The sequence below is a fragment of the Lontra canadensis genome, unplaced genomic scaffold, assembly GCF_010015895.1.
Source record: "Lontra canadensis isolate GAN:19392208 unplaced genomic scaffold, GSC_riverotter_1.0 scaffold22, whole genome shotgun sequence".
Classification (NCBI taxonomy): domain Eukaryota; kingdom Metazoa; phylum Chordata; class Mammalia; order Carnivora; family Mustelidae; genus Lontra; species Lontra canadensis.
In genome coordinates this window covers 11,209,308-11,224,816 of record NW_022631016.1, presented here as the reverse complement: position 1 = coordinate 11,224,816, position 15,509 = coordinate 11,209,308, and the positions used below count along the sequence as shown (strand labels likewise).

Here is a 15,509-nt window from a genome sequence, read left to right as displayed (position 1 = left end):
GACGGGGGCAACGAGAAGCCCTCCACACACAGATGTCAAACTGCTCGGAGATTCTGGGTACCCGGGAGGAAAGAGTCTCACAGCAGATGCCCGAGAGTCAATACCAGTCACGTCACTGACCTGGTGCCCCTGAGCTGCAGGCAGGAACGGACGAGCGAGGCGGGAGCTAATCTATGAATGAGAATCCGAACGGTGTCCTGATGAGCAAAAGGATGCGGGTGCTATTATCAACAATAAAAAGTAATGACAGAAACTCTCGGAGTGGAGAGGAGCCTCAGGAGACACAACAGCTAAATGCAACGTGGCATCCTGGATGGGGTCCTGGAGTGGGGGAAACTCAGGAAATCTGCACAAAGGAGAGGCTCCAGGAAACCCATCCATGTCAGTTACCCTGACAAACGTCCCAGACTAAGAGCAATCATAGGGAGGCTGGGGCCAGGTACGGGAACGCTTTGCATCATTGCCACAATTTTTCTACAGACCTGAAACTGGTCCAAAAAAGTAGTTTCAAAGTATATGTGTTTATACAGCTGGGCCTTGAACAATACATTTGAACCGCATGGTCCATATACATGTGGATTTTTCTTATGAATACAGTATTGCAAGTATACTTCATGATATTACTAACTTTTTTCCTCTGGCCCACTTTATCATAAGAATACAACATACAACACGCATAACATATAAAATACGACAATTGGCTGCTTATGTGATCACTAAAGCTTCTGGTCAACAGCAGGCTACTAAATATGTTTTGGGGGGTCAAAAATTATACCTGGACTTTTGAGGCACCGGCTGGCAAACTGGTAGAGCGTGTAACCCTTGATCTTGGGGTTGCAGGTTTGGGCCCCATGTTGGGTGTAGAAATCAATTAGAAATAAAATCTTTGGGGCACCTGGGTGGCTCAGTGGGTTAAAGCCTCTGCCTTCGGCTCAGGTCATGATCCCAGGGTCCTGGGATCAAGCCCCACATTGGGCTCTCTGCTCAGCAGGGAGCCTGCTTCCTCCTCTCTCGGACTGCCTCTCTGCCTCTTTGTAATCTCTATCACATAAATAAATAAAATCTTAAAAAAAAAACAAAAAAAATAAAATCTTTAAAAAAAGTTATACGTGGACTTTCAACTGCAGTGGGGGGGTGTCAGTGTCCCCAATCCCCACGTTGTTCGGGGGTCAGCTACATGTACGTGCATGTACGCACAACATATACATATACACACATATACACAACATACACACACATACACACAGCAGATTTTTCAAAAATACTTTAATCTTTGGAATAATCCTTGGGTACTTTCCACAATTATATCAGACCTTCCCCGAGAGGCCGGCCCCTGGTACACAGAGAAAGCTCTCCTTGTGAAGCTCAGTTAATAGCACTGAGGGCTCCAGCCACCGAGATTCTGCGGTACACTGCTGACAAGGGTCTGTGACCATCGGAGGCTGTTCCAGGTGACCTTTCTGGGGACGACAGCTTTATGGAGATCCAGGCTTCCCCCCTTGGAGCCTCACCCAGGAAACATGCTCTGCACCTCTGGGCAGAGACATGAAAGAAGCTACCAGAGTATCATGCTTTGTTCAGCGCGCGCACATTTTTTTTAAGAGCTAAATCCTATTTTCTTATTGTCACCACGACCATGAAGTCGCTTACCTCTTGTGTTTGATAAGGGGATCGGCAGGGGATACTGCCTCCCAACACTGAACACTTTGTTTCTGAAAGCTTTTCTAACTCTTTGTCAGCAGGGAAGGATATTTGAGACATATGTGAGTTCATTTCAAACGAACAAGTGCATTTTTTAAATTTTCAGAGACACTACACAATATTTACTTCATCCCATTTCTCATTTCACACGTGGAGAAAATGAGCCCACACAACGGATTCCACGGCTTTCCCTGGGCCCCCAGGACGAGCTGCTGGAGCCAGGGTCAGCATGCAGGGTCTCTGAAGCCGACAGCCTTCCTGTGGACAGAGCCCACCCTGGATCCCTCTGCCTCAGAAGGTAATAGATTTCCATACTGGTCATAAATGGACACTTTGGAGCCCCCGGCCTGTGCCCTGCGACAGCCTTATCCCAAGGATGGTGAGGAAACAAGGTGCAAAGGGGAAGTGACTCGTCCAGGTCAGTCAGGAGAGCCAGCATTGTTCAAACAACAGATGCCCAGGCCTGGGCTCCTCCTACAAGGGGAGACCCAGTATTTAAATCTCTACTTAAGGGGAGGCGGTATCAGGAGGCTGTTTTAGAGCCAGAAGAAGCCAGCCTTCTCCTGCCTTGGCCTGCCATCCTGTCCCCAAGGGCACTTCTCCTCTGAGACGTGGGCCCACATTCTCTGTGAAGAGGAGTAAAGGAGATACGGGAAGGCCCCGGTCTGGGTGGGGCTGGAAGGGTTTCCTCTTTTCTGGAGAAGTATATCAAAATCGCGGAAGAGCCCAGACTGGGCAACGCTGCAGTGCAGACAAGACCTTCCTTTCTCTACGGATCCTTATAGCTGCCCTGGTCTGGGACCAACAGAAGATTGCTGGAGGCTACATTTAGACAGAATCCAGTGAAAAAGATGGGTTTTCTGATCTTAGAGAACACAGGAGAGGAGAACATAAGTATTTCAAGGAATGATTACTTCTATTCCATCTGTTTTGTTTAAAAAAACAACAGACCAAAGTCTGCATGAATAAAGTTTTCAAGATATCTTGTACTACCACGACAGAAAGGAATGGTGGGTCAGTGCATCTACATTCCGTGTTAAAAACCTCAGTGCCCTGGGGCACCAGGCTGGCTTAGTCCATTAAGCGTCTGCCTTTGGCTCAGGTCATGATCCCAGGGTCCTGAGATGGAGCCCTGCATCCGGCTCCTGGCTCAATAGGGAGCCTGCTTCCCCTTTCCCTTTGCCCCCCTCCCCCCACTCATGCTATCTCAAATAAAGAAATAAAATCTTAAAACAAAAAAAACAAAGCCAGTGTTCTGAATCATTTAAAAGGCCCACAAATTGCCAGGAATCATTCTTTCATCCACGAAGGGAAAGTGCAGGACACAAGCCTGCCACCGCCCCCCCCCCCACACACACAGGTGATACACAACCGAAATGCACTATAGCGTGACAGGACTCGCAACAGTAAGAGCAGAAGTGAAGAGGTCTGTGTGGCGTGTATTCAGGTCGAGCAAAAGAGTGACTGCTGACTGCTCTCCATATGTGTTAGCATTTTACCTGAGAGATCATTTTGGCGGGGGCGGGGGGGGTTTCCTAGGCAGGGAATTGGCACAGCTAGTATTACAGCTACCTGGCAAAAGTAGGAATCAGGTATCTTTTCACAGCTAGGGAAACTGAGGTTCAGGAAGATGGTGGAACTTGCTCATGGTCGTAAAAGCAGTGAAGGCCTTAGGAAATGTTAGAAGTGTCTGTGATAAGAGAAATCTGGTATCTTGTAAGCACAGGCCAACCTGAAGGAAATCTTTGATAGTAAGCATCGGGTTGAAATTCTCCACTATTAATTTATAAAAAAAACAAAATGCCACACCTTACATCAAAAAGTGAACTTATTGTGACAGGGCAGCCTATGGTATGGAAGCGAGGACCTAGTAACTACAGCAAATCAGAAATGTAGGACATGCTGTGCAGTCTCCACAAAAGAGGACAATGAGCTTGGTAGCAACCAGGGAACTGGAGAACAGGCCTATCTTCTGCAAATCTTGCCCAAATGGAACGTCTCCTGCTTTCCTAAATGCCACACTTCTTTATCCTGGAAGACAAGACAATTACACGGCACCCACAAAAAGCTGTTGACAGAGACGGCTTCATGGAGAAGGCTGTCACAATACGTTTGGAAGGTGATGGGACTCTCAGGGGACAGGCAGTCGGGAGGGAAGGTAGCGTAAGCGCTCACAGGATGCCCGCCTGTGGGAAGATGCAATGGCAGAGATTTACTGATTGTATTCGAGAAATCAGTGCTCTGGAAACTGACTTCTTCCTTGAACCAGAGTTCTGTGGGCTTTACCAGCTCCTGGAATCCTAGCTTTTTCTATCTAAAGAGGAATGTCAATTTGAATATCTACATAGAAGGTAAAAGAGAAAATGCCTGCCAGAGAGCATCTCCCTTCCCAACAGTCACATGCAGAAAGCTTCCATGGGGAGAGTACGGATTTCATCTTTAAAGCTCCTGCGTGGACACGTGACATGGTTGCCCAGGCCACACCCCATCCAATCGTCAGCCCAGATTCATGCGATAGGAAATGGCTACTCACATTACTGTACAAAGTAAAGAAGGGACGGATCGTCAGATTAGTAGAGAGAAGGCTCTTGGCTCTGCAAAACTGCACATAAAATGTAGCCCAGTGCTTTCTGACGTGGCGACAGTGGCATGGGAAACGAAGAAAGGCCCAGGCCGGCGGCTCCTGTGAGAAGTCCCGCCCGCACACGGGACGCAGGGCTGTGCAGCTCGCTGCCACCAACCTGCCCGGACTCCTCCGCAGTTCCTCCTCCCCGGAGCACCAGAACTGCTCCACATAATACATCTATATTTAGTGCCTTTTAAATGAATTCAACCCTAAGACTTTCACCACTTCCTTCTTGTATCTGTTACTTCATCACATGCCACAACTCACCGTTCTGAAGAAGCTGTCTGCATAAATGGCTAACTCTAGATCACTGAAGACAATTTAGAGTGGATTTCCCAAAATACCCATCAAGACACAAACCTAAAAACAAAAAAATGGCAAAAAGAAATTTTCTTTGCCCTAAAACCCCAAAATTCACTTTACTTTTGTGAGTTTGTTTCAGAGAATGAAATACAGCTCCTTACTAAGGACTGACAATACCTCTGCTTACATATTTAAGGGGCCTCCAAAGGCCATCCTGTCCAAAAACTGCCATAAATCTAAAATGTAAACCTCGATCTCTGCCATAAGCACCTCTCCTATGATTTGCTTTGCCGGACGGCAGTCAAGGAAGGGGGCGGGCAGGGAGAACGGGTGGTGAAGGTCCCGTGGCAGAAGGCCTCGTTCGCCCATGCTGCCCCAACACCGAGTCTATGTCCCTTGGGAAGAGCCAGAAAACTTCAGTGAAGGAAGCTACAAACACAAGAGCAAGGCCACGGTTTGTCGGGACCAAACCTGCGGCACATGGCCAGTATCTGAAAACCAGAGGGAGGGAAAGTGGGTGCAGATGTTTACAAAGTGAACAAAATGTTTGCATTCAAGGCTGCTTTTGATGCACAGCTCAGATTTGGGGTGTAAGCAATTTCAGTGTAAAGGGAAGAGGGTTAGGCACCCTTTATGATCCCAGGGACAATGAGCAGAGATAAGAAAGGACTGGGACTCAGCTGAGTAGGTAGAGGTGGGCGCAAACAAGCATCTGCCTCTCTCTGAACGAGGGGTGCTACTCTGACCCTCAGCTTGCCCTAGAAATCTGTGGACAGAAAAGTTTCCTACAGAGAAAGTCTTCTCACTCCTGCTGCCCCCTGGGAACTGGTGTTGACAGCTTTGATGTCTTAGACCTCAGACCTTAAACCTAGATGATGATGGCTTAGACCAGAGGAAATGAGTTTACCATGAAAAGAAAGGGCGTTAGGCACAGCAGAGACCTCCTTAATTTGGAATGGAGGGAATCACAGGAAGTGAAGGGAGAAGGGTCCGCAGAGTGCTGGACACACAAGGACGATCGGTAGGCCATCATCCTCCCATTAGTGGGAGCGTGGGAGGGCGTGGGAAGAGGCAAGGGCAGCCCAGCCTACTGCCGTGGGGGACCGTGCTACTTGAGGGGACAGGTTCCATCTCCAGAGCCCATCTGTTCGCAGTTCTGCCTATTACTTTCCTCAGTGACTCAAGTCTTTGCTCATAGGACATATTTCACGTCCATCCCAAACTACACCGGTCACAGCAGTAGCTTATCGCATGGAAAAAATGAAGGGGAGATAAGAGCACATGTTCCATATTTCTTCTACAACAGGAAGACAAAATATTTCCCAACAGGCACGAAGTAGGGACACCACACATAAAACAGACAAGAAAAATGCTCCAAGGATGCATCCTGCCTGAGGCAAGGCTGCTAAACACACCATCCTTTCCTGCTCCTTTCTTGAGATGGAGAAGTAGAAAGGCCGAGATTGCCATTTTTACTCTCTATGTGAAGACATGCAGAGAAGGCGTTTTCACTGAACAAGACTTAAATGGAGACTGTTTTGTTATCCCAAAAGTTGCCCCGATTCAGTTCCCCAAAGTAGTGTGCATCTGGACACTGTCATGCAAAACTACGGACACACAGTACGGTTTACTCCTCTCTCTTACGGATGAAACCACGTTGTTGGATCTGTTGACATTCTTCCTTTTATAAGGGAAGAACCTCTTTATTTCTAATAATGTTTTTATACTCTCCAACCTACTTGCTTAGTATTAATATTAGTAAGTCAGTTTTATTTTGGTTATTATTTGTCTGGTGGATCTTTCTCTCATAGGTTATATACTTTGAAACTTCCTGGGTATTTATGTTTTAGGTGTGTCCTCCGAAAACAATAGCATGATTTTTAAGAGATAATCAGAGAATCTTTTGTCTCCTTACAAGTAAAATCTACTTTGTATTTATTGTAATTACTGATACTTATGAACAAATTACTACATCTTATTCTGTGATTTCTATCATGATTTTTGTTTTGTTTCTTTTGCTTCAACTAGACCCATTTCCATGAATTTTTATTTACTCAGTTTTCTGTGTTTCTTTTCCTGCTAGGATTCCTAGGAAGCGACACTTCCTATCCCTAGACTGTACATGGTCACTCTGAAGTGCTAACATGCCCCCAGGTTTACAGGTGTCAGGAAAGCAGTGGCTCCTGCCAGCCCCCAAACCCACGTCGGTGCTGTCCTGTTTTTAACTACTCCAAGCCTACCTTTAAATGGTCAGTCCTTAGATTTATAAATATGCTTGTCAATTTCTATGCTCAATCTTGATCCCAGTACTTCCTTCTGATACTTTCCTTTTTATTAACTAATTCATTTGATAAATACCTGCTGATCACTTAAACACACCAGGCACTGTTCCAGGGGTCAGTGAGAGAGAGACGAACAAAACAAAGGCCCTATTCTTGTAGTGTTCACATTGTAGCGGGTGCTTCCATTATTCTTACTCAACCACATGCCTTGGCCACGTGGGTGGCGCTGACATTTGAGCACCCTACTCTTGGTTTCGGCTCAGGTCACGATCTCAGGGTCAAGAGATCGAGGCCCATGTCGGGCATGATAGTGGAGTGTGGAGCCTGTTCAAGAATCTTTTCCCTCTCCCTCTGCCCCTCCCCACCACTCTCATGGACATGCACTCTCCTTTTCTCTCTCTGAAATAAACAAATCTTTAAAAAAACAAACAAACAAACAAAAAAAACTAGGGCGCCTGGGTGGCTCAGTCATTAAGTGTCTGCCTTTAGCTCAGGTCATGATCCCGGGGTCCTGGGATGGAGGCCTGCATCAGGCTCCCTGCTCAGTGGGAAGCCTGCTTCTCCCTCTCTCATTGCCCCCTGCTTGTGTTCCCTCTCTCACTGTCTCTCAGTCGAATAAATAAATAAAATCTTTTAAAAAATAAAAAATAAAAAAATAAACTATATGCTTTAGTTCTTCTGGTAAGCATCTGAGGAGTAAACTCATTCGGTCTTGGTCTGCATTTTGTCATCATTGAACGATCATTCCACTGGATCTGGAATTCCAGGTTCAGAGTTAATTTCCCTTAAGACTATTCTATCAACTTCCAGAACCTGTGGTTCCTGGTGAGAAGTGGCCTTCCTTATTTCCTTTCTTCCTTCTTTCCTCCTTTATTTTTAAGATTTTGTTTTTCTAGAGAGAGAGTGAGTCAGTGGAAGGACAGAATGAGAGGGAGACTCCCAGACTCCCCACCTAGCACAGATCCCAACGCGGGGTCAACCTCATGACCCCCAAGGATCACGACCTGAGCTGAAACCATGAGTCATTCACTCAACCAACGGTGTCCCAAGAAGTTGACTATCTTTCTAATAGCCCTTCTCAGAGAAGTTGTTTTGTCATTTCTTTTTGTTTTTAAGACGTTGTCTTTGAGGTTCCTTGGTTTTACAATAATGTATTTCAGTTTGGCTGCATCCTACTAGACAACTTCTTTTTAAAGTAACTTTTCCCCTACACCTCCTTATAACATCCATATCATACGGAACGGACACACACAACACCCACGCTGTCATCTCTCCCTTCTTCACTCCACTTTCTTTCGAAGCACGTTTACCAAATAATAAGTTGTAGGAAGGCCCTGGCCCGGGTGACTTCCCCGCCACCCCATGCACACCTGACTTCCTCCCAGAAGCCTTTGCGGTGCCTACTTTCCAGATAAGAAAGTTAATCTGAGAAATGTGAAGAGATTTTTGCCAATGACACAGTTAGTGAGCATCACAGCCAATGCTCCAACTCACAAATCGCGTGCCCTAAACACACTACACACTCTACATCCTCTAAGTACACACATGTAAAAAAAACTGGAGAAGGACAAGAAATGCTGGTCTCTCATTCCAAAAATGCAAGAAGAGCCATTACTGTTTGACTATCAGGTGAAATCTCACAAATGAGTCAATAGGCATTGGTACAGTAAGTATGGGAAAACATTCAGGGCATTTTTCTGAGTCAAGAACACCTTATTTTATGGCCCAAGCAACAGACAAAATCATCTTTTTGAGCAGGTAAGAACAACCTCACTCTCAAATCTGAGCATTACCTCCTCTGAACCACCTTTAAACATATCTAGCCAAGGGTCACTCATCTCAAATGCTAAAACGAACTCAAAACCAACAACATAGGTATTTATGGCAGAAAATAGTGAAGCTATGGTTTTTTACCTGTGCTACTTCTTCAAAATCTTCATGACGTTTCTGTAGAGCTCTGGCCCGATGAAGAGATTTCCCCACACCCGTATGTTTGCTCAGAAATGCTTCTCCGTGGTTCTCAATCCAGTCGAGTACCTACAATAAAATACAGGTATACATGCCATAAAAAACAATGTTCTGGGGCACCTGGGTGGCTCAGTGGGTTAAGCCTCTGCCTTTGGCCAGGTCATGGTCTCAGGGTCCTGGGATCGAGCCCTGCATCGGGCTCTCTGCTCAGTAGGGAGCCTGCTCCCCTATCCCTCGCCGCCTACTTGTGATCTCTGTCTGTCAAATAAGTAAAAAAATAAATCTGTTTAAAAAAAAAAATGTTCTGTCTCGTTTGATGGCTAGGCCTACCCACCCCCCACCCCCCGCCCTGATACATTCTGTCGTCAAAACTATAACAAACAAGAAGCAAAGGAAAAAACTGGAAGCAACTGGACACAAATCTACCATGTCTGATCAGCTCTCCCAATGTGGTTTTCAGCAGCTCTTACTGTAAAAGCATAAGTCCGTCTCTGTATAAACATTATGTGCAATAATGATTAAGTCTCATATCATTTTATGCGCAATGGAGCATCCAAAACTGAGTGGGTTTTGGATAAGATAGTGGTTATCAAGCCATAGACAACCAATTTAACTTGACATTTTTATAAGGCTCAAAGCTTCCCAACTCAGGCAATTCAAGTTTAACCACAGAGTTAATGTTTTTCTGTCCCTTCTTTAGACCACTGAAAACATACAAATACAACCTAAGAAAACAAGACACTTCAATGCCTCTGTCCTGGTCTTTGAGGATAATTTATTCTGTAAACTACTTAGCTGTTGTCAAAGCTAAACATTCCATGAATTTAATTACATAAAAGTTCTTGCAAGTTGACGTCCACCACATACAGAATGGGAGTAAAAGTGAAGCAGTGCGGCCCGATGCTTCTAGGTTCAGAGCCGAGGCCGAGGATTTCACTGGCTCTCGTACTTGGGAAACCACAGAACACTGACATGAACAAAATATTTACATTACCATCAAATGTACTCTTGGCCCCTTTCTGATGGGGAAAAGAGAACTAGCAAACAATAAGTCAGTGACATCTTTCCCTAAAAACTAAAACTTTAGTATGAGGAATTCAAATATTCGAACACATTTGTTACCGAACGGCTGAATGCCACCTGTCATACTTTGCGTTTCATTTCTATGGTAACACTGTACGGATCAAAACTATCTCAGATAGAGGCGGCAGCTGGGGCAGGCACAGCCAGGACAGTGGTTGCGGGGACAACGGAAGCAGACCAGTCACGGCACCCCACTAATGGCAAAATATAAGAGCTCTTAACATTCAGTGCTATGAAAAGGATCCCTTGCCCTTTGTTGCCTGCAGTAGAGAGAGATCAGTGGTACTGACAGAACTGTTTAAAAAAAAAAAAAAAAGGCGGCTGGTAAGGGCCAGTCGTCGTCCAGGGACACCTGGCCTTGTTATACATCGATGACTCCAAACCAGCGACCTTCCGAAGCCAAGGGTCTGGCCAAGGACCCTTTCTGAATAGGGTTTAGTAAAGTTAGTAGTACACATAAATAAAATAGCTTACAAACCCGAATAAATCGCTGGTGGTCCTCTTAAAGACCCTGCAGAATTAGCAAAGGTGTTGGTGCATGGGGGGAAAGGGCAGGCATGGAGAACCCAGAGGCCAAGCCTTGCGGCAGAGGCTTGGCTAAAGCCACACACCTACCTTACTGCTACGGCTCATTTCTGAACCTCTTTTGTCAATGCCTCCCATCTGCTAGCCACTCGGGGTCACACTACCAGAGTGCTTCTTCGTGTATCTACCTGCAACCTGTCACCTGGCTCCCAGTCCTCCTGAGAGCTCACTCATTTCCACCCTCCGTTTCTAGCCTCTGCTGTATATCCTGGGTCGGGCTATGTGTTCTTGGTCAAGTTCTTTATCCTTCCTGGACTGTGGCTTCCATGGGGCTCAGGGATGGTGGCGGGGGGGCGGGGGGGGCGTTGTGAGGTCCATGTCAGGCACATGAACACCAGCGTGGTGGATATGCACTATGGGCAGCCTCTCCACCCGAACTACAGCGCATGGCAGACTGCCATCTAATTTACAGCCCGGTGGTGGCACAAGCTATAATTATCTGTAGTTTTTCAATTTAACTTTTTTTTTAAAGTAATCTCTACACCTAACACAGGGCTCAAACACATGATCCCAAGATCAAGAGTCACACACTTCTCAGACTGAGCCAGCCAGGCGCCCCATCGATTGCTTTTTAATTAGTGTACATTATTTTCCTTTCTTGAGGTAAGAGAGAGAGAGAGAGAGAGCGCGGGCGCTCCAGTACTACCATTAGTAAACAGTGCTACATTCACGCCTGACTTTAAGGCAGACATAAAGCTGCTGAATTGTTTACATGAGTCTCTTAATTCTTAATATAAAACACAGACCCTGTTTCACTCCTACGAAATGTTCATTGACAAGTTCAAGATGTCTCAACCTCAAGGATGGATACAGTTAAATGGAATGTGCCTCTGGGCATGGGGCCAATACCACATAGGAGACAAGGATCAAATATTTTTTGCTTGAAAAGAACTTAAAGATACGAAAGTACACCTAGGCTACATCTCCCTGGCTGTCAGAAAGGGCTAAGAGATCTTTCTTTCTTTCTTTTTTTTTTTTTAAAGATTTTATTTATTTATTTGACAGACAGAGATCACAAGTAGGCTGAGAGGCAGGCAGAGAGAGAGGGGGAAGCAGGCTCCCTGCTGAGCAGAGAGCCTGATGTGGGGCTCGATCCCAGGACACTAGGATCATGACCTGAGCTGAAGGGCAGAGGCTTTAACCCACTGAGCCACCCACGCGCCCCAAGATCTTTCTTTTTAACTATAGAATATTTTGTATATTCTTCAACTTTACTGTTAAAGAAAAGTTATGCCACTTGCAAGCAGCAAATCTGATAATCACCAGCAACTCAATAAAGACTTGAAATAAGGGCACAATTTCAAAAAGTAAAACGTAAACATTATTTGGTAGAAATGGCTGAGGAAACAAAATACAGTATATTTAAAATAATAAAAGTTTGGTCTTGAAGCCCAAGAAGTCTTTCAGGGAGTGAAAGTTGGAAATTAAAGCTACTATGAACCAACCGCTCAGAGTTACAATTTTTCTTTCATTAGAGCTTCCTTTAGACAGAATTGTAAATACCAGGTAAAATTTTATTTCCAACAAACATGAAAGTAATTCAAAAGTGTACGAACGCCAAGCACTTAAAAAAAAAAAAATAGTGGCAGACAATTATGAAATCCAGCTCACGTTCATAACCAAATACCCCACGAGGTTTTGCTTCTTTTACAAGTCTGAGAACACTCCTCAGATTGCCAAGGAATCCTAAACCAATAGAGCTATCCAAACAGCATCTCAAAGACAGGCCTACGGAATCTCTTCCATTTAAAACATAAAAATACTTCCAAATCAGGGGCTTCATCAACCTCTTCCAGTCAGCCACCTCCCTGACCTCAGCTGTAGCCAGCAGCTGTCGTCTTGTGACCCCAGCCTCAGAAACACACTGGCACAGGATTTGTGGTGCTGCTGCTAGATTGGAGGAAAAGGACAAAAGTGATCCCTTCCCACAGGCTACCTGGTCCCTGGGCAGAAGAGCAAAGCTGGGAGGCCAATGCCACCTCCCTCTCTGGGCAGATGCTGTGCTACATGCTCATTTCGCTGTACATCAGTGCCCTCTAATGGACACAGTGACACCACCAAGGTCAAGGTCACTTCAAAGTGAGACACCAACACAACACGAATTCCGTCTCAGCATCTAAGTCAAAATGTCAAATGGGCAGGACAAATTACATATTGTTTAATTTAACTCCCTGTTTGTAATTACAAGATAGATCACGATGATGGCAAGTATGATTGTGCTCATTTCCTCCCTAATAATTATATTGTTGTCTGAGAACCTGCTGCTGTGGCAAGCACCGGCCTGGGCTGTGTGCGCACTAAGCCATCAATCCTCACAGCGTTCTGGGGCAGGGAGGCACAGCACGTCCCCATTTCACAGACGGAGACACAGGACCAAGGATCCTCTACTACAGTATGGAAGAGTCAGTCCGGGGGCTAAGACCCAGAAAGTCTGGTCAGAGGGTCCATGCTCTTAACTTCTGGTCTACAGCTCTTGAGTCGGCTCAAGTGCCACAGAAATGGGACAACAGGGTCTGGAAGGAAAGAGCTGTTCTTGTCTGCAAACAGCTGGGGGTTCCTGGGCAATGACCCCTGCCGAAGTGACTGTTACAGTGGACAGCAAACGCCACCAAGTCTCAGGTACAGCCGTGGGCACCAGCTGCTGGCGCCCCTCCCCGCCACGCGGCGGACTTCCGGCCGCCCTGCACGGCCCGTGCGCTCTTCTGGGACGAACCCCCACCCCACGTTCACAGCCTCCTGGATTGCTATTCCCGGCGACTGCTTCCTTAAGCATTTGTGACTAAACACTACACCCCTGTCAGAGGAAACTAATTCTCACAAACCTGTGTCTCAACCGTAGACAGCATGAAGACCAATGCAGAGACCCTCTCCCTTTTAAATCAGGGTGTTTATGTCCAACCCCGACCGGGGGAGCCTCCTGACCTCACCGCACATCCCCGCACCGCCGCCGGCGTTATCCACGGAGAGAGGATTCCACGCTGTCTGGGAAGGCCGCACACGCAGGTCCAGAGTCCCTTAGCCCCAAAAAAGCTGAAACGGCTCTGAAATTCTGAATATTTTTTCAAAACCTGGTCTCAAAAATTCATTTGGCACGAAGATCCGGCTTCCTTAGTGTAGTTCAGAGTCCTTGTACATTTGGCTACAGAAATCTCCACGCTTTCCTTCAGATTATGGGGGATGGCCCAGACCCCCAGGGTGTCCTGTATCACACGCTGTATGCACTCTGTTACTCAAGTCTGAAAAACTCTTAACCCCCAAACACATCTGTCCCCAAGGGCCACAAACGAGAGCGTGGATTTTGATTACTGTCCCTATGCAACAAGAAATGGGGGCTCAGAGACGTGAAGTGACTCACCCAAGAAAGAAGACTGAGAAAAGAGATTCACATGAAGGTCTTCCCAGCCCCAAACTCAGGCTCTAACACGTCATTATATTACATCATGGCTTGTAGATACTGTATGAACGCTGTAAAAGTATTTCTAAAATTAGAGTTCTAGCTCTAGGATAGCTGTTTATAAAAACATCTATAGATAAGACCTCATACATAAAACCACCAAGAACACATGAAGCCATGTGGTTTTACTGGGAATTCAGGATCCAAAGAGTATTCAGGGAAAGTATCCAAATATCTGCGAAATCCAGCCATCATTTTAAAGAGACATAATTAGTGAATAAGTCTTTCCTGTCATAATGAGAACTCCTTCTAAGTCACATTTATTCAGTTCACAAAACACAAACACATGAATCAAGTGAAAAACCAGGGTAATTGTAAAATACCTAAATGTGTTTTTTTTAATATGAAATCAGATTTTTCCAGTGGCAAAATATTAATTTCCTCCCTGCCCATTTCCAATAAAACCGATATTAACCCAGTTTCATTTAGTTACTTCCTTCTTCGACCCCTGTTGGTTTTCATTTAAATCACCAGGGATGCCAATCTCGAAACAGACATACCATGTTTCCAGAGCTCCCTATTTTTTAATTTTTTTTTCCTAGTGCCATTTTTTTAAATAAGTGGTCCTAAACAATCATTTAGATCAGAGCTTTCTGGATTATCAAATCAATGTTATTTTAACAATTATAACAATGAATGAGTGATTAAGCAACATCACTGCAAATTTGCTAACCTTAAGCAGGAGACCAAAAAGGAGGCCTTCGCTTTCAGACTGTTGTTATGAAAGCCTGTGTCCAGCACTACCGTGAGGATATCCAATATTAAGCCACTAATGAAATTTGCCCACAAAGTTAACATCACAAAAGAAGGATACTCGGAGTTTATATTATTGAATTCCACATACACACCCTCTCTCAGGCTGCCTGGTACCTTTCCCCGAAATCTCAGAGCATATTTCACCCGAAACCAGCACCCTTGTTCATGTCCTTCCCTTTCTGGTGGAGGCCAGGCTCACTGAGCACCTGCACGGAGAACAGGAGAAGGACACAGCCTGGGGCAGGTGTGGGGAGAGGGGCTCGAGACCGCTAGAAGCCATGAGTCAGTGCAGAGGGGTTCTCTCCCCTGCCTTCTCCACCCCCACTTACCCACTCCCAAGGGGACTAACTGAACCGTCACAGTGATGAGCAACTGTAGCTTCTAGAAAACCCTTCCCCAGTCTGATAAACTCCACTTCAATATTCTTTCCTAAGTAACATGTCAGTTTAATTTTGCTCTTTGATTAGCTCAGAAGTGAGCAATCCTCCTCAGGTCAAGAGCTGTGAAGCAGTTAGAAAACCACTGGGCTTCCTGGAGCTTCAGTCAAGTCACTGATCTTTTTCTACTCTCAGTTTTATTAACTCGAAAATAAGGAGCTCAGCTTAACAGGATCATGAGGGCCTCTGGCTCTAAATTCTATGATCTGCATGGCCCAACTTCCACAGTGAGATATGAGAGACACAGTCAATACACATTTGTGGGCTTTTGGGGACTGAGGGAAGAAGAGGGAACTTTTCAGGCCCAGCATGCA

The 15,509-nt window shown here is 45.6% G+C and overlaps 1 protein-coding gene across 4 annotated transcripts in view; it reads right to left on the bottom strand.

The window, feature by feature from the left end:
* Nucleotides 1-15,509, bottom strand: part of TRIO (trio Rho guanine nucleotide exchange factor) — a 223,969-nt gene that overhangs the window by 155,653 nt on the left and 52,807 nt on the right. For all 4 annotated transcript variants that reach the window (XM_032861881.1, XM_032861883.1, XM_032861882.1 and 1 more), the window contains exon 9: nt 8,827-8,949. In XM_032861881.1, coding sequence (XP_032717772.1) covers nt 8,827-8,949 — 123 coding nt within the window. The remainder of the gene's footprint in view (nt 1-8,826; nt 8,950-15,509) is intronic.